At 48.6% G+C, this 22,998-nt stretch overlaps 1 protein-coding gene across 1 annotated transcript; it reads right to left on the reverse strand.

Moving 5' to 3' along the window:
* Positions 1-18,254: 18,254 nt before the first annotated feature.
* Positions 18,255-21,291, reverse strand: CDKN1B (cyclin dependent kinase inhibitor 1B). Its single transcript, XM_079305055.1, has 3 exons — positions 20,360-21,291; positions 19,697-19,827; positions 18,255-18,457 (listed from the first exon to the last, which is right to left on the reverse strand). The coding sequence occupies exons 1-2, from the start codon at positions 20,832-20,834 to the stop codon at positions 19,706-19,708; spliced, it is 597 nt and encodes a 198-aa protein (XP_079161181.1). The 5' UTR covers positions 20,835-21,291; the 3' UTR covers positions 18,255-18,457; positions 19,697-19,705.
* Positions 21,292-22,998: the final 1,707 nt, after the last annotated feature.

The following is a 22,998-nucleotide window of genomic DNA, read 5'->3' on the forward strand; positions in this document are numbered from 1 at the left end:
CTCAGGATGGGATTGTTGGGGTGTGTGTGCAGGGCCAGGGGTTGGACTCAATGATCCCTGTGGGTCCCTTCAAACTCAGGATATTCCATGTCCTGTGATATTAGGCCACACATGCCAAGTGCAGGCATGTACCTCCTGCCCTCAGCTCACTGCTCAGGCTTTTACACAGACAGTTTTTAGTTTTTAGAGTGCCAACACTAATAGTGGATTGCAGTGATTTTTCTCTCTCAAATTTGCAGAAACAGCAACATTTCTTTTCCCCATCCTTGTTACCAGTTTCACAGGCTTTGCTGACCAACATTCCCACAGCATTTGCTCCTTCCACTCTTCTTTCAAGGAAAGTATAACATAGGGTAGATTTCTTACAGGGCTTGACATGGACTGTTGGCCATAAGATCTCAGTAAAGGTTTTGAAAAATAACTTCCAGTGAGTCAGAGCCACATGATGGTCTCCCATCCCCACCCCAGTGATGTCCTCCAGCCCTGTGTGCCACAGTGTCATCTCCCAGGCCACAAGAAATGTCTAGAGCAACAGTAATGGTGGCAGTAGCAGCAGTAATTTCCTAGCTCAGGAAGCACAAACTTATGGGCTTTTTTTCATGGTAAACAGCTGCTTCCTCACTTGTGCTGAGAGAAATTCCTTCAAAAGCTTTTTTCTTTAACTTCTGTAGCAAAACAAAATGAAAAACAGAGACAAATGTGTGAGGCTGCCTTTGATTTTCTGCAGTGGCAGTGACCAACCAGGAAAGGAAAAAAAAAAAAAAAAAGAAAGAAAATAAAAGAAAAAAGAAAAAGAAAAGAAAAAGGATAAAACCCAGTGTGGACTATACTGTTCCTCTGGGCAGAGAAGAATGCTGGAGGTGATATATGCCAGGATGACATCAGGGGAGTGATGCAACTGATCTGGAGCCAGGAATCCTGTGCAGCAGGGAGCTATGCAGCTCTAGGTGTACATTTTTATACATAAAACTTGCAGTTCAGAGCACACAGACCCAAGATGAGGAGCACAGAGAGTATGCTGCACACTTTGCCTGTGTGTCTCATGTAGGTGGAGCAGGGAACTCTGCATTATCAGAGGTCACCCAACACTTTTTCAGGAGAAGAATGTGTTTCAGTTTGTGTTCAGCTTTGCCAGATTTCAGCTGTTTGGGCTGGATTTTTTCCACGCTTGCTGTCTGCCCCAGGCTAAGTGGTTTTTGGGAAAGCTTCAGCAAAACAGTTCAGTTGCTTCTCAGCACAAGGCTAGGGGAAAAAAAAAGAAAAGCATTTTGACCCTGTTACAGACTACATGTATGAAAATAGCTGTTCGGGGGATCCTGTGATGGCTCCACACACTGGGAAAGGAATATGGCATTTGTGCCACCAATACCAGACCTCCTGCCACCCCTGTGTGATTTTCCCCAAATCAGCCACATAAGCTTTCCAGAAACCTCAGTCTGTGCAGACTCAGGGGAGAGTTTTTAGAGTTTGAAAAGTCCACCTGTGTGCTTTGTCATGAGCCTGGATCACAGTGGAAAGAAGGAAGATGTCTCATTTGAAAAAGGGGATGCAGGGAAGCGATAGACAAACTATGAGGGGCCTGTCTTCCCAAGCTCTGGGCTCTCCAAAAGCTTCTGGCTCACAAAAGGTGAGTTTCTGCCAGCTAGTCATTCCCCAGAAGAGGAGCAATGTCCACTCACATGCTCAGCCTCTGCATTTGGCAAGCACTGCACAGATCTTCCATTAAGAGTGGTTAACCATTGCCACAAGAAAACAAAAGGACTGGGACTGTCCCTCTGGAGAGGAACTGGCTCCTGGAGTTTCATCAAACCCTACCAGAGCATGGGTTTCCTCCAAGGGACAGGCCAGCCAAGAGAAATATGCCCCTGATGCCTCTGACTGCCTTAGGAAAAATGTTCTGGGAAACTTGCAGAGCCTGGGACTCAGGAAGATCCTCCACACGACACACACAGAGACAGTTTGCTTTGGAGAGTTTGGTTTCTCTTTCCTTTTTTTCTATTTAAGAACACTATATCCACAAAATCCTAAGCAGAAAGTGAAGGTGACAAACCAAGCCTGGAACAGTTAAGAAAATCAGAAGAAAAATGAGCTTGTGTTTGTCTCTCTTCCTTATGCACAGTTAAAAATGTGTATTCATGTGACATGATCAAGCATCAATATAATGAAATATTGCTTACACTGCTCTGGGTGTTTTTTTGCAAAAAAAAAAAAAAAAAACCTTAAGCCAAGCTACACTGGTAAATATTATTATGGGACTGTCCTTACAAGTGACACTGAGTTTCACAATTCAGTCTCAAATTCAATAAGTACATCAATAGGATGAAAAATAAGTGCAAAGAGCTGAGTCAAAAACTCCCATTATCTTGACAAAGAAATATCTAATTTATACAAAATCATCATGGTAAGAGCAGGAAATATCCTGTCAATTTATATAAATCACTCATTATTTCATCCTAATCCCATTCAAAATTAGAAGAATGCTCTAATCAGAATCTGCAAAAAGAACTGAAGAGGTAAAGGATTATGAGATGGTTTTGTGAAAAGAAGTCTTTTGGCATGGAAACATGTCACAAATCTGAGATGAAATTTTACAAATATCTTCTGGTAGTACATGCATTAATTTTTGTGAAGAATTAATAGCATTTTCAGAAGGCAGGAAGCAGAACTGGAGGTACAGCTAGTGCTCCCGTGAATTTGGTGAAGAAAGAATTGATGTGAACACCTTAAACAGCAGCTTTTCTCCTTCTGAATCCTCCTTTTGAAGGGTTTCCCCCTCCAACATAATTGGAAAAATGTAAGCCAAGCTATCTACTTCAAAAATCCATTAATTGGTAAAGAAAGGGTGAAAACATGTGTTATTGATTATGTAATTTATGTGTTATGATATCCCGGTGGGCTGACATGTTCAGTGGTGACCTTAGCCTTTGAAATGGTGGATTACATGGTATAAATATCCTTCTAGGAGCAGTGGACATTTTTTAGACAAAATCTTTCTATTAATGCATCACAGCTTATGACTTACTCAGCAATATATTCTTGGTCTAACCTTGAAAGAGGAGAAAATGGGAAAACTTCTGTAATTCTCTCACTAAAACAAGAAGCCAAAATCCCTCAGTGGCATTTCTGCAGATATTCCAGGCAAGGAAAATGTGGCTATTTTATCTTGACACAAATTAAAGTATGGATTCCTTTCTGAAAGAAAAGAGTTACACATTTACAGCTATTAAAGGTGTGCAAGGTAGAGAAGGCTGTGTGTTTTATATATATATCTAAGCAAGACACTGGTTTTCTCTGACAAAAAATGCCTCAGATTTTCCTTTCCAGTTAACCATTTTTCGGGACGTGGCACTGCTGTGATCTACCCTTCACTGCCTTTTGGGAACATTTGGGTAACCAAAGCCAGAGTTAAAAACATCAGAATAACAGATCTCCTACAAACAGGTCCAATCCTCTGCAAAATTTCAGGCTGGTTTCCTCCAAAAATGAGCAATTATACAGCCTGTGGGTGGGTCCTGGTTATCTGCCCTTTCCCTTCATCCCTCCAGGACCCTTTCAGCAGCCCAGGAAATTTCCATCAAATGTGCCAGTGGGCAGCTGTATCCAAGGCTGTAGGAACCCTCACACTTTGTTCAAGTGAATGACAAAGGAAAAAAACACTAACAGTAGACTCACTAAAAGCAAAAAAACCCACCTCACCCCTAATAAGACATCTGAGACTCTACACAACAGAGGGCAAGCAGGCTTATCTCCACCCACGGCAGAACAACTTGCTCAGCAGGACATTTCTATTTTTGTTTTTAATACAAGGAAACCTGCAGTGAGTGTTCTGATGGACATAGAGACAGAGCAAGAAAAAAAACCCACACAGAAATGTGTGTGTGCTCTTTCAGCAGCACCTGCACAGTTATCTAAGAAACAACAATCTTTTTACTCTTCATTCCATCCTCTCCTCGACTAATTTTGTTCTTTAATTATGACTCCTGGCAACCTGCAGTACAAATGAGGATTTTCCTCCTTTAGGTAATGCATATTCTTGGCTCTGAGGAAGAGGCTTGTCTGTCAAAACATTAGCTGTCTCTTTCATATGTTAAGTATTAATTCTATTTATCTTCGAATTATTTTCAAATACTGGAGGCATTCTTCCTTGTATTGGAATGCAACAAGTGCCTAATTTCAGGTTTTCATGTTATTTTTGCTCAGATACAAGGCCAAAAGTGAGTAATTAAGTTCTCATTTAAACCCCATTTCCTTAAATACCTATTCTCTTGCCACACACAGATTCTTTACCCGCCCCATGCTCTCCCACAGGAGGCAGGAGCAGGTGGCCCATGGGGATAGGTGGCCCATGGGGACAGTCACAGCCACAACCTCATTTCAGATGTCCTGTAACCACATTATTATTATTCCACCATTTACTGGGTAACACCAAGGCACATGTTAATGTGTGGCAGAGCAAAGGACTTACTGGTGCCTCAGCAGGGAAAGAATTTCTTGTCCCTGATGTAAAGGAAGGAGTTAACAGCTCACCACCAGCTGACACAGAAGTCCTTTTTCCTTCCTAGGCAAGGCCAGTGACAGCCTGTACCCACACCTAGAGCCATGGCAGGTCTGTGATTCACTTCAAGCAGGAAAAAAGCAAGGGTTGAATCTGGACTGGTACAAGGAAAACCAAGAGTCATGAGTGATTTGTGTGCTCTGTGCACTCAGGGCCAGAATTGGCACTGGTATTTTGGCAGTGTAGGACCACACTGACCTCGTGCTGGCCCTCCAACAGCTGCTGGTGTTATTCTTCTCTTCTACTGAGGGCTTCTCCATGTGAGCTAAAGAAAGGGAGCTCCAGCATCTCTGCAGTCAAGATAAAGGCATCACTCCTTCACAAACTGGATGGAAGCACCACTTGGATTAGTTCTGCCAAAGGAAGAGACAGCAGAGGGAATGTGGTCACATCCAGCCTTCTCAAAACTCCCACAGAGACCACAGAAGATGCAACTTCAATGCTTTTAGCTACCAGGACCCCAAACCCTAAAAATGCATTTAAGGCACTGCAAAATGCGGGTAAAACTTACACAAGAGGCACAAAAATAGAGCCCTGTATCCACAGCAACACAAGCACACAAGAACTCCCTTTTCCGAGGCCACAGCAAAGCTCTACCCAGAACTAAGGATGGATGCCCCAACGGAAAAAAGCATTTCAGAAACACTTTCCTAGCCCATTTGGAGGGGAAGGCCTCCTGCCTTGTGCCACCTTCCCATTTTCCCAAGGGGCCATCCACCCTGCCAGGAGCGCAGCACCACGGTGATGAATCCATGTTTTCCACTGCAAGGAGGAACATGACTCACAGTCCCCACCAGGACCCAGTGACTTGTAGTATCCAAAGCAAACACAGCCAGCAAGGCTTTTCAACAAACAGTCAACAATCTCCTGCTAGCTGTCTACCCCATGAAATGCCACAGCTTAAGGTTTTTTCCTCCCTTTGTCCCTCGCCGTTGCCTTGACTCATTCTTTCTCAAAGAGGACAGTTAGAAGCAAAGCCCAAGCCTAACTCTGCCACCCAAGCTAAGCCAAGAAGAGTGTGGGAAGGCCTGAACAACATCCTCCTCAGCTTCCATCAGATGTCCCAGTGCCTGTTGGATGACACTCCTAGGAATATCCAGAAAGAAACTAAACCCTTACCTCCTTCAGGAAACTGCTTTGATTTTAGTGATTTTGGCGATTTTAGTGATCTTAGTAACCCCATGTCCTCTGTAGAACTTTGCACAAGTCCCATGGTGAATATAGGATCTCCTTGCTGTGCTAAAGAGGAGACTTAGGGCCTCAGCTCCAGCATCTGGAAGCCACAACCCCAAAGACACCAGCCCACACGGCCAGGAGGCCATGACACACAGACTGTGGTCTGCTGTTATCAGCAAAGAACAATCTGCAATGAGTTTGTAACCTTTGCTGACAGGATCTTCAAGAGCAGCAACTCGCTTTGCAGTACCTGAAAATGGAGGTAGGGAGTGGGTCTGAAACTGCTTCATTCTGGCCATCAAACAGCAATCACATGCTAATGACTTTCAGTTTATTCCCTTTGGTACCTGGTTCAGATTTGTGAAACCAGAAATGCTTGCTAATATGTTTTCAGATTAAATGGACCTTTCCTTTTCTTAATGTATGTGCCTAAAAATAACAGGAGTTGCACAGTCATGTCAAGAGATTAAATTACCCTAAAGTCTGGAGAGGGATTACAGCTGTCTGAAAACAATAGGTCCATACTTTATTCAGCACTGGTGTTTAGTCAAGACAAATTTGAGTGGTCATAAAGACTGCTTTGTTTCTCTGTTAGCCCTTGTGAAAAGCTGCATAAAAACACAGTGCTGTGAATGGCCTGACATCCACTAACAAATCTTGTTTCAGCAATCACCCTGTACAAAGCAAACCCAAAACCACCCAGCAGGCTCCAGGTCCTGCTCAGCAAAGTGTGTGACATACAGCCATACCCACACCTGCCTGACAGTTTATGTTACAGAGCCATTATCCTACCAAACTAAGTCATAGAGTGACATTTTCCCTTACTGAATTCTTAGTCTTTGCCCTCCTGGTAATATTTGCATAGTTTGAAACAGGTGCCAGCATCTCCTGGGCGTGATAGAAGGATACCCTTAGGAGGATCTCATGGGAGCAAGCCAACCATGTACTCCTGACCTTGGCACTCAGCAGCATCACAAGAAAAGCAGGGACTGAGGAACTTGAAGCACCTTCAGATAGAAGCGAAACACAACACAGAGTTTTAAGGACAGACATTTGGGTTTTAAGCACCTAACATGAAAAGTCAGGCTCCAGTCTCTAATACATTAACCTGCCACCTCCCTCACAGCCAGAGGCAGCCACTGAGGGTGGGGCACATTCCACATGCTCAGGAGAAACAGGGAATAGCTCTGAATATCAGCACAAACCACCAGCAAGATTGGGTTTGGATTCGGAGGTCAGAGGCAGATTGAAGAAGTGTAGAGAAAACAAGGACACATTGTAGAGAATAAAAAGACATAACTGGATATGGAAAAAAACACTAGGAACAAAAGGTGGCAGAAGGGTAATACAAAGACATTCAAGCATTAGCAGGACTCAGTGCTTCCCTGGAATGACTCAGCCCTGCCCAGTAAGGCCTCAGTAACACAGACAAAACCTATGCAACACAGCACTCCATCCTGCTCTGCAGGCAGGCTGGCCTGGACTTCAAACTCTGCATTTACCTGAGCTTCAGGTCAGCTCAGAAATGCAGCAAAAACATTGAGGGGACAGAGCCAGGCAGGACATGACTCCCCTCCTCACCCAGGACTTCAGGCCAGGAGGAGGCTTACACACACCAGCTCTGTTGTGCCTCTGCTTCATCCCCACTTGTGTGTTCTGAGTGAGAAGGGGCTGGTGGACCAGCTGAACCTCAAATTTGAAAGTCTTCTGCCAGCAGAGTGCCCCCTGGGAAGGGAATTTGCTGCTGCCCATCTCCAGCCAAAATCTCGCCAATACTTATTTGCTCAGAAAAGTTCACTTCAAAGGCAACAGCTGCTCTTCAAAGGGGCAACAAACTATAGGGAAGTGGAAAATCAGTGGTGTCCCCAGCCTTGGCCACAGTTCCTGCATATCCTTGGAGGGGCTTTGGCCCAGATTGCAGAGTAATTGCAGAGCAAAGAGGGAAAAGTTGGAGGGGACAGGTTGTTTGCAAATTTTCCTAAAGAAGGAAAACCTTTACCCTGTCTTTGGACAGGCCCATTTGTCATTTTTAATCTGTTTCAGGGCAGATTAAAGATGCAGTATTATTTACCTCCACTGAGATCCCACAAAAAACACCAATGGCCATCTGTCAATTCTGAGTATTCCTGTAAAATTACAGACATTCAGCTTTTGGTGGGGTTACTAATGAAAAAGTGAAAAATGGTTATATGTCCCTCATTTGACCAAAAAAATGCTGTAATTATTTGTGGCTGATGCAAAAAGCAGGAAAAAAAAATGTTCAGGTTCTTCAGCATAAACCTGGTGTGCTCAGTTCCTCTTAGTCTTTTGAGATTGCTACCCTGGGATGCCATCAAATATTAGTGAAAGGTCATACATGAAAATAAATTATTTATCTCCTGATAGAGGGAGATTCGGGCAGCCTGAAAGAACTCCATCATCCTTTGTGTTATTTTATGTGCCATATATGAGAAAAGTTTACACTTATTGAGTTTCAAAACCAATGTAAACAAACAAAAAACCAAAAATATTTACATATCATGGTTTCTTACAGCTTTTTTACCCTGTTTCACTGATGCCTAAAAAAATTTGCATTTGATCAAAGACATCAAATTCAGATGGCCCCCCCACCTCTCTCCCTGTACTCTCCTATCCTTTTCTTCCAGAGTACCTAAAACAGTGGCTACTTTCCCCTGTGATTACTGAAGTCCCATGTTCTGCAAGAAAACGGCCTAATGAAAGTCCCATCACCACAGAGGTTCACAGGCTCAGTTCAAAGTACTGATCATCAGGGGGCCAAGAGGAACACACCCCTTTTTGATTTACAGAGCTTTTCCAAGGAGCACAACAACATCTTTAGCACTGAGATTTGTACCAGGAATTGTCCAGTAACAGCCATGGGATTTCTGAATCACAGTTTCCCATCTCATCAAAACACTAATTTGTATATCAGTTTTAGCTGCCATAATTTCTCCACAGTTACAAAACACAGTTTCACCAAAAAACAGCTTTAGTCTTTTTTAAAAGGCACACAGAATCCAGAGAAAAAGCAATTCAGTGCACTGAACTCTTCAGCCAGTGGAGAGACAAAATGAAGAGCAAGGACAAAGCTCTTCTCAAAGTAGGTACTCACAACAAGCCCTTCATTTAGGGCTTCTTGCAAAACCCACGCAGGACATCCAGGAACTGGGGAAAAAAAAAAAACCAACCCTCTCAGAAGTCTCTGGCTGTTTGGAAATAAGCGGATCCAGTCTGAACCCCAGGTACAGCAGTCTCTCATTTTTCCTGCCTCAGCAGCACTGCCATGAGCACATCGGCTACCTCCTAACTCTGAAGTGATGGGTCACTTAAACAAAGCACCACAGCAATGCAGCTTTACCCCACAAGGGCTCCTGCTGCATGTTTTTTTACCTCTCAGTGCTCTCTCCACCAGATATTTTTCAATTTCTAGAAAAATGTTTCTCTTTTCTAGCCCAGATAGGTTTGTAATAACCACTCACCTGACCACAGCATCTGAGCAGCTTCCAGAGTTGCATTCAGCAACATGCCTAACATTTGTCACATGTGGTTTGCATCCTCTTGCCCAGGGAAAGTCTGTTTCATTTTGGCATTTTATTTTTAAGTGCTTCTGGATCTTTTCTAGCAAAGAGAAAGCACCAGGAAGCACCCTTTAAACAGAGAGCAGAAAGATGGAAATCTATTATTCTCCTCAGTGCAATTTCTGCCGCTTGGTCTTGGACTGGTCCTTGAGAAACTGGCTGTCCTCTGGACAAGTAAGTTTAACAGTTCCCCTTGATCTGTAATTGTTCTCAGTGAGTATGGAACAGGTTGCCCAGACAGGATGCAAAAACCCCATCCCTGGAAACATTTGAGGCCAGGTTGAACTAGGCTCTGCGCAACCTGACCTACTTGAAAAGTCCCTGCCCATTGCAGGGGGTGTTGAACAAGATGATCTTTAAATGTTCTCTCCAACCAAAACCATCCTGAGTCTATGATCACTTCTGAAAGGCAAGGGTTTGAAATCCAGAATTTTCATAATAGGAGATGTTCAAGCCACCAAGCACCTGAAACATAAAGACAGAAGATACAACCTTGATGCAACTCTTCTATTCCAAGCCGTTGCAATCAGAAACAGAGGGTAGGTTTCTGTGAGAAGCAACAGTGATTCCTTAAATCCCAGTAAACTACCAGCCAGCAAAGCCCCCTAACCACTGGGTATGAATGAGGGCAATACAAACTGCTTCAATGCTCTTCAGGGGAAGAAAAAGACTTTTTTTTTTTTTTTTTTTTTTTTTTTTTTGTGCTGAACACAATAGCTAAATAAAATACCATCAGGATCATTGTTTTCAGACAAGAACTACCCTTTAAGGTGAGGGTGGCAGGCATCAAGAGTGATTTCAAACCAATGGGGCACCACAAATGCAGATTAGATGGATCAGTAAATGGCACAGGGAGGGAGTGATGCATTAAGATTAGAAATTAGAGGTATGCTTTTAGTTAGATTTTAAATAAGTGTAGCAGAGGACTTTGCCTGCTACAGTGAGGTTAGCTGGTCTTAAAGACTTTCCTGTCCTAGGACCTGAACTGATCAGATCTGTCAAGCTTTTCTTTTTGAAAGATCTTGCAGGAGAGAGGCAGGATAAAAGGGAAGGGAAAAAGCCCCAAACAACAAAACAGTCTCAGTACTTAGCATCTGGGACAGAACAATGTTCTAGTTTCTGCTCAACAGAATTCTACTCAATAGAGAGTGAATATTTCTTTTTTTTTTTTCTTTTTTTTTTTTAAGCTGAAGCTCACAGGGACAGCAGGCAAGACAAGAGCACTGCACCCAGAATGCTCTCCAGAGAGAAGAGGAACTTGGTAAGAAGAGGTAATTAATGTCTGCAAAATTAGTGAGTACTTTCACCACTCAGTGACTGGAAAAGGGGTACAGGTGAGAGAGGTGAAAGGAAAAGGTATAAAAGGTGGCTGCAGAGCAACTTTTTCTTTTGAAAACAAAACAAATGCTTTTGCTACAGATATCTGTCAGGAAAGGCACAGTGAGAGTACCTACTCAATCAGCCTGCAGCTCCAGAAATCACTGCTGCATATTCCTCTATGTAAAGTGCACCAAGCCACTTTCCCACAAAAAATTAACAACTGTGACTCAGCAGACCTCTCTGGAACAGCTCTGTGATTTAGATCCCCTGGCAGACAATGCAGAAACTTCAGGCCAACCAACCTCTATTTGTCCAGCTAAGCAGCTCTCAGGTCATTTGTGGAGCAGATTTTGATGGCCAGAGGTGAGGAGAAAGCTGAAAGGCTGAGGCCTGGGCTGCAGCACCCAAGATTGCCCAGCACCTTCCAGGAAGCCTAATAACTATAAGATGGGCAGCAGTTGTCCTGCACAAGGCTTTAAATTTTGCTTTACTGCAAAGGAACAAGCAAGACACACCAGTTCCCAGGCTGTGATTTCATGGTAGTGCAAGCAGATTACTCTCTCCCACCCACTGTCAAGCTTTTGGTGCCAGCTGCATGAGGAGACCAGTAATGGATCTAGCTGAGGAGAAAAAAGTACCAACACACAAACCAACAGAGAAGGGAAGGTGGGAAATCTCTGCAAGATCCATTCTCTACTGCAGTTCCTGAAAAGCAGTGCCAGGGACATAAATGAGTGGATAAGGGAATGGGCTGGATAAGGAAGGAAGGGGATGCCAAGGCCAGCATTTCAGCAGTACTCAGAATTACAGAATCCCAGCATGGGCCAGTTTGGAAGGGACCACACTGGTGTCAGCTGGTGTCACCTCCCTGCTCCAGCAGGGCCATCCCAGAGCACAGGGCATAGGATTGTGTCCAGGGAGGTCTGGGATATCCCCAGTGAGGAGACTCCACACCCTCTCTGGTCAATCTTCTGCCCAGGGAAGAAGTTGTGGTTCCTGTCAGTGGAAACCCCTGGGCTCAGTCCCTGCCCGTGGTTCTGGTGCCATTGCTGGGCCCCCGGAACAGAGCCTGGCCCTGCTCTGCCCCTCCCTGCACACAGGGACACCCAGAGCTCAGGGCCCCTCTCAGCTGGGGCTCCTCTCCAGCCTGGACAGCCCCAGCTCCCTCAGCCTTTCCCTGGCACAGATGCTCCAGGTCCTGAATCAACTTTTGCCTCTGTTGCTTTCAGCCAGACTGGCAGCTCAGGACTTACAGGCCTTACACGACTGGCTCGCCCAGCTCTACCTGTTTGCAAACACCAAGCCCTGTTTTGCATTACTTGTGCTCAGATAAAGATAGCTTTGCTAGAAAAAACATGCTATATATTAACTCTTCACCAACCCAGGAAGAGAAGCACCCAGCTGATCATCAACCCAAGGTTTGGCCCAGCTGACACTACCAACCTCTCCAGTAGAGGCAAGATCTAAAGAGCCCTGACCCACGAGAGATGGTTTCTCAAGCCATCCTCATTGCAGTGCTACAGAACCAGCTTGGAGGAAGAACATAAAGAGAATAAAAGACAACTGAAATCAATGGCGGGGATGAAAACACCCTGTTGACTTGTCCTCCAGCACCAGCAACACTCTAATTCTCTTCTCTGTATCAGTGCCCAAGATTCATCTCCTCCTAAAGGAAATAAGCTACTTGATCTACTACACCAAGGACTGTCAAATTCACGTGCTAGCAATTGCAGCTGAGGGACTCCCCATATGCTGGATCTTTTAATGAGAAAAGATGAAATGTTGCTTTTGAGTTGCCCTTGGCAAATGGCTGTGATGCAGGAGATTTCCCAAGTAGGTGGAAAGAAGGTGAGAGAGAGCTCAGCTGGGGTCAGTCGAGTGGCTCTGTGAGCTGAGCCAGTAGAGGTCTCTCTTCCACTAATAAAAATAAATAAATATCTATATTCATCTGTGTATGCATGTGTCCTCACTTGGGATCCCCAGTCTCAAACTAGAATAAAATATATACATCCAGAAGCCAGCAGCTCAGATGGGAGCAACCACTTTGTTCCAGAGGAAAAAAAAAAAAAAAAAAAAAAAAAAATTAAAAAATAGAAGTTGTTGTGGTGTACAGGTTTCCAAGCTCACAGTATCAACTCCAGGCTTCACATCTGGCAGGAAAATTTTACAGTATGGTTAGTCCTACACCTCTAGCTTCTCTCCCCAAAGCAAGTGAGGACCACAGCAAGGACACAGCCATCTGCTTACAGAGCTCTTCAGGTAGCAGGGCATAGGAGTCCCTTCTGCACTTGTAGGTGCCCAGTCTCACTCTGGGTAGAGCCAGCCATGACAGAAAGGCTTTATCAGGAAACAGTTGGATTTTTGGCCTCCACGAAAAGGACTGCTGGGTCTTTGTAGTAGCAGCATCTGGAGCACACAAAATGGGGCGTTTGCCCACGACTGGAATCCCTGGTTGAAGACTCAGATGTGAGGCCAAGGATAAAACTGGAATGAAACTAATGTTCCTGCCTGCTGCCTCCTCCAAACAGCTGCAGGCGCAGTAGGACGGGGCCAGGTATAAAAGCTTGAGCTGGCACAGCCTGTCTGTGCCAATGGGGAACGCTGAACCACAAGGTGTGCTGCTCCCTGCTTCCACCCAGAGCTGCTGGCAGGTGCCAAAGCTGCCGGGAGGAGCGGGGCAGCCCCTGCCAGCACAGCACAGAAGAATACAGAACAGCACAGAATAACACAGCACAGCACAGAAAAACACAGAAAGACAGCACAGCACAGCACAGTGCAGCCTGCCACAAGCACCCACCCAGGTCAGCCTGGCCCAGCTGGTGTCCAGTGCTGTGCTCCACTGCAGTGACAACCCGCAATGTGTCAGCTGCAGCAGTACCCGTTTTCCAAAAGCCAGAGGCAGGGTACTGCCCCCTGAGAACGGATCCCCACAGGATCCTACAACCCCTCAGCAGCAAACAAACTGCCCATGGCTTGTGAAGAATGGATCAGCGGGTTAATTAAAATGGAGAAGGGACACACAGCCAAGTACAGCTGGGAAATGGGGGGAATTTCAGAGGGGTTACAAAGCAGTGGTTGCTTTGTTTTCTCCAGGGAGAAGCAGGGAGTCTGATGCTGGTTTGTTTTTAGGCAGTTACACTTGGTATATTATCATAACATATTGACATGTTATTTTTATATTTTTATTATCACTATTTTGTATTATAGGGAAATAAACATTTTCTTACTTTTAAGTGAAGTGAAGCGAATCAGGAATTGTTTTTATTAGAAAGAAAAAAAGTATAGAAGAAAAACATTTTCCCCTCTATTTTTTGGCCTAATTTTGAGACTTGCAATGACTGATGTGGGCAAGAGAAAACAGGAAGGGAGAGAAAAGGCACACAAGCTGCCTGGATGGAGGAGGTGGCTGAGACTGGATGAAGCACAGCAAACCACAAGTGCAGATACAACCCGCCCAGCAGGAAAAAAATGCCTTTATTCAACTCTACAAGTAAATGAAACATCAAAGGTGGGGGGGAAAAAAATCACTATTAAAAAAGTACAGAAAGTCTGCACAGGTTTTCTAGTAAAATGAAAGCAGAAAACATCTAATTTGGGGATAGAGCAAAACAAGTCATACAATATAATCTTATTATTTTACGGCAGATCACGCATTGTTTAAAACCACTATACTGTGGTCTATTTTGGTGAGTTTTTAAAAATTAAATAATAAATGAAGATAGTATTTTTTTAATTGAAAAGTAAGAAAAAACTATGTTGGACGTTGAAGCAAAACACGTTGACGTTTCCTGAAGCGGGATATTTTCTTTTGAAAATGAAATTCTACTTCGGTTTTTTTTTTTTTTTTTCAGCTGAAGCTACTGAGAAGCACAGATGGGTAAGGATGTCAGAAAACATCGTTCTCCAGCTAATTTCCCCATCTGAGGAAGCGAAGGCTGGCTCCGCAGCCGATAAACAGTGGGTGTTAATACTTTGTTAGTACTTTCTCTTCCCGCCAAAATGTCTCCAGCGAAAAACGCTCAGACCCACGTCCGAACTACTCCTGCTAAGGAAGGGCTCCTATCTCTCCTCCCTGGCGCGGCAACTCTCGGCTGTGTGGAAGGGAAAGCTACCCTTCCCGCAGCACGGCGCTGCATGGAAGCCGTGAGCAGAGCGGGAGCGAACCGGGGGATGGCGGCTCGGCCGGGTGAGCCCGCAGCGCCCGCAGTCCCGGGCCGGCGGGGACGCGCGGCCGTGTGAGCGCAGGTACGTGCGTGTGCACACGGGGGGGTGCGCGCGTACGTGCGGGCGCGGAGCGAGGGAGCGGCGGGACGAGCGGGAAGCAGCAAGGGCAGGGCGGGGCTGCGTGCGCACCCCGCGCGGTTGCATCAGACGGGGCGGGCTGCCCTGCCCCTCCCCCTCCACCGCCCGGCCCGGCCCCGCCCCGCCCTGCAGAGCAGCGAAGCAAGGTTGCCTCCAGCCGCCCGAGGAGGAAACGCTGCGGTGGAGAGGAGAAATGGAAAGGGCGAAATAAAATTTAAATGTTTTTCCCCCGCCGCGCGGAGCCGGCCCCGTCTCTGGTTCCCTGCGGCCGTGCAAGCGCCACAAGCGGCTCTCGAGGGAGGGGGCGCGGGGCGGGTCCGAGCCGTGGCCGCCCTGCCCCCCTCGCTCCGGGCGGGGCACCGGGGCACGTTCCCCGCTCTGGCTCCGGCCCCGCGCATCCCCCGGGGGTCACCGGGGGAGGAGGAGGCGGGCGCGGCCCCCGGTGGAAGCGGCAGCCGGGGCGCGCCGCGCAAGCAGAGAGGCGGCAACGATCGGCCGCGGCAACGCGGGTAGCGGCGGCGAAAAGGAGAAAAAAAAATATTAAAAATAATAGCGGGGGGATGGTCAGAGGGCACATCCCAGCCCTACGTGACGGAGAAGCGGGATGGACCCCGCCCGCCGGCCCCCCCTCCCCCCCCCCCGCCCTGCCCCCGTCCCCCGCCCGGGGGGGTTTGGCTTGCGCCGACCGCGGGGATAGGCCGGCTCGGGGAGGCGCCGCTATTTATTTTCCAACGAGATCACTTTGTTCGTGCTCGGGCGAAAAAAATCCAACAAAAAAAAAAAAAAACAAAAAAACCAAAAAACAAACCACAAAAAAAAAAAAAATCACGTAACTTTTTTTTTTCCTTTCTTCTTTTTTTATTTTTTCCTTCTAAACCTGCGCGAGTATTTTTCCACGTGTAGCGGGCTGGGCCTGCGCAGCCCGGCCGGGCGGTCGCAGTCCCTCGCGTGGGGCAGGAGGGCGGGCACGGAGCGCGCACGGCAGCGCGTCCAGCCATCGCTGCGGCCGCCGGAGCGCCAGGGCAGCGCCAGCGCCCGCCGTGCCCGTTTCGGGCCCTCCGCCCCGCCCTGCCCCACTCGGGCCGGCACTACAGCGGGGCGGGCTCGCCCCCTCTCCCCGTCCCCTCCGCAGCGCCAGCCCGGCATAGCCCGGCGTTCTCGGCGAGGTTTCGGAGCGAGGGCGAGCCCGGGCGCGGCCGGGATAAACAACAGGATCGCGTTGCACCGGGACAAGGGGAGGACCCTGGCGAGGCTCGCAGGGAGCTGTGCTCCCCCTCCGCCCCCGTCTGTGTTCTTCTACGTGTTTATTTATTCCTCGCGAGCCCCGGGGCTGAGAACGGCGCTCCCCCGCATCCCCGGGCGCAGGGGGCCGCTCGCACCTTGGCGGGCGTGGCGGGCAGGGCCGGCCGGCCAGCCCCCGCCGTGCCCCGCACCGCGGGCATCCCCTGCTGCCGCCTGCGCTGCCGTCCCTCCCTCTGCCCGGCCCTGCGCATCCCCGGCCGAGTGCGGCCGGTGCCTCCGCCAGCATCTGCCGGACCCGGGGCGTGCGAGGCGCCATCTTTGATAACCACGAGCGGGGAAGATGCCCCGGGGCTCCGGGCAGCGGCGCGGCCCCGGCAGCGAGGGACGGGGCACGACACCGGGGATGAGCTGCCTGTCCGACGGCGGCCCGGGAAGTGCTTTTCGGGGTTCGAGTTTGAAGCATTAGGAGTCAGAGGACTCAGTGCAAGAAATACCTCGAAATACCTCTTCTCTCACAAAAAAAAAAAAAAAAAAAAAAAAAACCAAAAAAAACCAAAACCAAAAACAACCCCACCCCGAAAACCTTACGACTCGGGGAATTCCACTCTTCTGCACCAAAAGAGCACATTATTCCCAGCTATCACAGAGGACACTCAGAACCATTTATGCTGGAAAAGACCTCTTTTTTTGAATCCAGCTGTACACACCCAGCACTAAACGCTGTTCTCAAGTGCCACATCCACAGGTCTTTGAAATCCCTCCCGGGATGGTCACTCCACCACTGCCCGGGGCAGTTCGTTCCAACGCCTGAGCACCTTTCCATGAAGAAATGGCATCGCTGCACTAAGGGTGCTGCATCCTTTACTTTCACCTGCACCAGAGACCAGTGAAGAGATGGATACTCAAAGGAAAACTGCTGTTATTTCTTGCAGTCTTATTTCCTCCTGTGCCAGGCTGAGGGAGGTTGAAACACACACTAATGAAGACCATATTTCTTATATATGGCAGTTTTCTTTATTGATTGCTTGATGTGAAACAATATCAATCTGGATTTTTTTTCCCCACACATTACAAAAAAAAAAAAATTTAATTGGCTCAGTCTGCAATCTTTTAAGCACAGCCATATTAATTATGAGAAAAAAGGAAAAAAAAAAAAAAAAAGAAAAAAGAGAAAAAACAAACTGAAAAAACCCTCTGAAAAGTCTACCAAATAGAGCATTTACAAATGCACAAAAACATGCCACTTTGGCTTTATGGGGAAAAAAATATTGTCTTCTAGATTAAAAAAAAATCTTTTAACATTTTAAATAAGTTAGTATAATTTCTCAGTGTCTTTACAGAGTTATGTACACAGGTACACTTCAAACTTTTTTTTTTTATTTTTACATACAAGTACACAGGCAACGTAGAAATACTGTTTAAAGATGTAGTATCCCTTTTCCTCTCACACACAAACACTTCAGGAAGTGGGTCAGATCAGAAAACAACAATATTCCAGATTCAGAGCAAAAACCTTCCAGATGAGGTTTAAAAAAATTAAAAATCAGGCAGTGTAATCAGGTGGGATGATTTTAAACAACTTTTTACAGGCTATGAGTTTTGGTATATGGATTTGGGGCGGGGGAGGGCAGTGGGGAACTTTTGCTACTACATAACGGAATCATCACAGCTCCCACCTCTTCAGCTTAATGCCGTAGAAAGAAATTTCACAATAATCTGCTCTGAACAGTTACCACGATGATACATTTAAAAAAAAATTAAAAATTCTAAAAAAAAAATTTTAAAAGAGAGAAAAAACACTGTGGACCCACTTAAAGGGACAATACATCTTTAAGTAATAAAAAACCTACACTGCTTCTCTTCATAGATTTCTTTGCTTGCTAGATTGTGAAAGCAAGTTCCAATGGTCACCCTCTTCCAGTCCCTCCCCCCTCCCAACAAGTTTTATGTGCTACATAAGGTAAAAACTATATACACAGGTAGTACAATGAAGCAAATAAGGAAACACCTAATTGCACAATGCTACATCCAATGCTTTTAGAGGCAGGTCTTTTAAGAGTGCCTAAAATTTAGTGTTATTGTTTGCTTTTTGTTGCTGTTGTTTTGTTGCTGTTGTTTTTTTTTTTTTTTTTTTTTTTTTTTTTTCAGTGCTTGTACAGGACCTCCATCCCCCGGAGATCGTCGATATGTATTTTTGTTTTCCTTTCCCATTACAACTTTACATCTTCCTCGCTTCATCGCTGCTCGCCGCACCCGACGAACGAGGACGCGCACATCCTCCGCTCTGCAACGGGAATAATGAAGGGGAAAAAATTTAAAATAATTTAAAAAAATAGAAGAAGACGACGGGGGAAAGCGATTAGAAAACATCTACAAGAAACGCGATCCGAGGCGCAACCGGTTCAAACCGACACCGCATCCCCGGGGCGGGCGGGCCCAGCCCGGGCGGGGCCCCCGGCGCCCCCCGCTCCCGCCGGGCCGGGCCGAGCTCCCGCACCGCTCCCCGCGGCCCCGGCCCCTCCATCCCTCGGCGGGACCCCTCCCGTGCGCCCAGCCCCGAAAGCGGGCGGGAGTAGCGGCATTCGCATGGCCGCGCTCGGCCACGGCTCACCCCAGCGGGACTAATTTGTTGCAACTTCTGCTTTACAGCTTAATCTCTCTCTCTGTACAATCGCAAATCGGGTTGGTTTTTTTGGTTTTTTTTTTTTGTCAACCTCGCTCCTAACCTCGGCTCCCTAACCGCCGGCGCAATTTTTACCAGCTCTCCCCTCACCAGCCCTTGCCGTAAAACAAAACAACAAAAAGGGAGTAGGGGAGAAGGGAAAAAAAAAAGCAAGAAAAGAAAAAAAAAGCTGCACAACCCAGCCTCCCATTAACCCGCTGCCTTCCCCCTGCCAGCCTCCAAAACCAAACCAAAACAACTGAAACAAAAAAAAAATGGGGGGGGGGGGGGGGGGGAACAAAAACAAAACAACCTTGCATTGCTCGGATTTTGAGAAAGTGCCCGGATTCCCCTTAAACCCAACTTCTTATTTCTCCCGCAGCGGGAGGTGGCCCCGCGACGTGCGACGGCACGGCTGGCACTGGAGGTGCAAAAGCCCCGGGGCGGGGGCCAGGGGAAGCCCCCCGAAATCCCCTGGCATCTGACAAGATGCGCCAGCCGCATTCCCGCTCCGTCCGCGCACCCGCGGGGTCCCTGGGCAAGGGCCGCCCCTGCCCCCGGTATCCATCCCGCGGGAAGGCAGGGTCAGTCCCACCGCAGCCCCTGCCCCAGCCCCCTGACGCTGCCTGGGCTTCGCTCCTTGTTTTGTTCTGTTCAAGCCCTGCGCCTCCCACTCCCCACCCTCCGACACACACCCATTCCCGAGCGCTCGGTAAAAGCCACCCTTCGGAGAAAACAGCCCCGGGCGAGCCCAGGGGGGTTCGAAGCCCCCTCCCCACCCCTAGAGACGCGGAACGGACACTCAGTCACCCCTTCATTCCCTTACTTGCATCCTAATGCCAGATCCTAAGGGGAACTGACCTAAACGCTTTACGTTTGATGTCTTCCCGGGCTTGATTTCTTGGGTGTTTGCTCCACTGAACTGGCACTGGGGGAGTCTTCTGAAACCTCTTCTTCTGTTGTGTTGGCTCTTTTATTTTGAGGAGAGGAATCTAGGAGGGGAAAATTGAAAACGAGGGGGGCAGGGGAGGGGGGGAAAAGATATTAAAATATTTTCCTTCCAGATGTTTGCTCGGCATCCAGGGGGGGATGGATGGAGCCGAGCGGGGAATATTCCCGGATCCCCATTGCAAGTATCGGCTGCGTGAAGCGAGCAGGGGGTGGAGAGATGGGCTTCTCCCTAGGTAGGGGATCCAAGTTCCCCCTTTTCGGCTTAAATCCATATTCGTCTTTTGCTGAGCTCTGTGAACCTCCTCCCACCTGGGCAGGAGCCCGGGTCCCCGCAGTGGGGCGGCGAGGGGTCGGGGGATCTGACCCGCGTCTGAGGGCTCTTCCCTGCAAATCATCTACCGGCTCCCACTCTAGGCGGGCCCCCCGGGACTGTAAACACTAGCCGAGCTTTTTTAGGGGAAAGGGGGCGGGGGGGGACACACCGAGCCGGTGCCACGCGTGGCAGGGGCGGAGGGGCCGGAGCCCCGGCGCTGACATGAGTGGGACGCGGGGCAGAGTCGTGGGGTACTTTACCATCGGCCGCGGGTCTTTTCCTCTGGGCAGTGCACTGCTCTGCTAAGTCCGTCTGATTTTCTGAAACATCAGTCTTTTGAGCTACACAGTGAGTGTCCTCTGAGATCCCCTGAGAACCGACAAAAACCACGCTTTGGCAATTCCCGTTTACATCCAAGGTCTGGCGGCCGGCGGACTTGCAGACGGCTTTCCGTAGCCGGGGGGGTCTGAAGTAGAAGTCGGGCGAGCTCCCCTTCTCCACGGCTTGCCACTCGTACCTGCCTTCCAGCGGCCTGTGATTCTGGAAATCGAAATTCCACTTCCTCTGGTACGCCTCCTCCATCTCCTGCAGGTGTTTTTTCAGCTCCCTGTTGAGCTCTTCGTGGTTCACCGGCCCGAAGAGGTTCCTACACGCTGATGGCTTCGGGTACTCCGACTGCCTGGCCTCCATGCGCTCCAGGGTAGGGCTCCCATTAGAAATGCGGACGTTTGACATCTCCCCGCACGCTGCGGCTCCGGGCGCCGCTTGTTGTGCTCGCTGCTCGCTCTCCGCGGCCGACGCCGCCTCTCCGCCGCCCTTTATTGCCCGGCGGCTCCGCTCCGCGCCTCCGCTCCGCGCTGCTCCGCGCTGCGGCCCCGCCTCGGCCCCGCTCGCCCTCGGCCCGCGGAGAAGGGGCGAGGAGGCGCCCTTGCATAAGCGCCGGCCCGGGGATGAGCCCCGAGAGCCGCCGCTGCCGCCGCCGGGGAGCCCCGGGCGGGTGAGGAGCGGAGCGCGGCGCTGCCCCCGCGGTGCCGGTCCGCCGCTGCTGGCGATGGCGCTGGTGCCGGTGCCGATGATGCCCCTGCCGTCCGCACCGCCGCCGCGTAGTAAAAGCGAGACGGAAAAAAACAAGGCCTTTTCTCGCTGCAATATGGCGATTGAAGGGAGGCTGACGAAGAAGAAAATGATTGACAGGAAGAGTCTATTTAAAACAGAGCGGCCAAGGGATTGGTTAGGGCGGCGGGCACCGCCCCGTCCGCCCGGCCCTGCCCCGCCGCCGCCGCCGGCTCTAAAGGTGGGACGGGGCGAGCCGGCCGGGCTGCGGCGAGCCCAGCCTGGGAACTAGGGAAAGCGAGGGGAAAGCCAAGGGGACGGCACCGCCGAGCCCGCTATCCTCAGCCCTCTGTAAAGCCGGCAAAGCCCGGCGGGTTTGTGCCACCGCACAAAAACACCCACCCCATCCCGCCCGAGCGGCTGAGGAATGGTCACGGATGATGTAGAGCCAGAGCCGTGTGTGACAGCAGCGTCCCACCGCTCTGGTTTGCCCGGGTAGGGCTCTGGCGACACGTCCCCGCCGAGGTCCGGGGCTGGGGGTGAGCTCGGGGCTAGTGGGCAGGCTGGCCACCGCAGGGACCAGTACCCTGACCCGCGGCACCCTGACCCCACTGCCGGCCCAGATGGGCTGCTGGCTCCCAGTGCCAAGACGAGTTCCTGCCCTCTCGGCAGAGAAAGGGCTAGTTTAAGAAACGTCTGAAATAACCTCTGCTGGGATTTCAGATGTCAGCAACCCGGGGAAAGAAAAAAAAAAAAGTACCATTGGGGTTTGTCCTAGTTGTGCGCTCGAAACACTAAATGAGCAAAGAGTCACAGCCAGGGATTTTTCTAAGCAACTTCCTCGGATAGTCAGAGCAGGTGTGGAGGACAGAAGAGCAATCGTGCCATCCTCTCTGGCCCCGTTTTCTCCAGCCCTTTCCACAATCATTTTCCTTCACCAGGCGGGGCAGCCCCTAAATATGTTGTGTGACACTGGATTTTCTCAGGCACTAAACGTTACAGTGCTTCCAGGTGCCCAGATCCTGTGCCTGAATCCTTGGATGGCCCTGAAGGCTCCTCAAACCAATACGTCTGGCCAGGTCTCCTTTGTCCAAACTTCGGGGTGGGAGTGTGAGTGGGGTACACAAGAAGCAAGCTATCTCAGCAAGGTAGGGGTTAATACAATTGGGTTTAACTGGCTGAGATGAGAGTCAGCAGATTTGGCCTCGAAGACATGGAGATTTTGCATACTGGAGAGAGGACACAACATTCACACAGTGCTCAAACCCAGGCTAGCATTTTGCTGGCCATCATCAGATTCAAGGCTTCCAGCTTCTAGTCACACCACTCAGCAGAGCACCTTCAGTATCATCAGACCCAAGTTTAAAAAAATTATGTGTACAGGCAAAAAAAAAAAAAAAAGAAAAAGAGATTAGTTTAGAAACCACAAGGTTGAAATACATTATTAGCCATGTTATTTTTATTTATATGCTGGGGATTTTAGTACTTGGAATTTGTTTTCCAGCTCCTCTCAGAAACCACAAGTTTCAGCAATTCACTTGCAGAAAATTAAAGCTGATATTCACATGTCTGCAGGACCTGAGATGTTTTTTGAAGTTGCAAGTGCATGATAAAACTCCATTAGCTGGAAAAAGTGGGGCCTGCATCTGCTGTATTTGCAGGATTTCATCTTCATTTCTCTAGGTTTTCCTGTCTTTGACTTCCATTGCCACCAGCAAGGAATCTCCATTTCAGGCTCCATTTTCTCTGTCAGGTGTAGGGACACTGAGCTTGTTTTGTTGATCTACACAAGGGAGTTGTAACAAAGTGATCTGCAGAGAGTGTCTGAGGATGCCCAGGGCTCATC

The sequence above is a fragment of the Erithacus rubecula genome (genome assembly GCF_903797595.1).
Source record: "Erithacus rubecula genome assembly, chromosome: 4".
NCBI classification, from domain to species: domain Eukaryota; kingdom Metazoa; phylum Chordata; class Aves; order Passeriformes; family Muscicapidae; genus Erithacus; species Erithacus rubecula.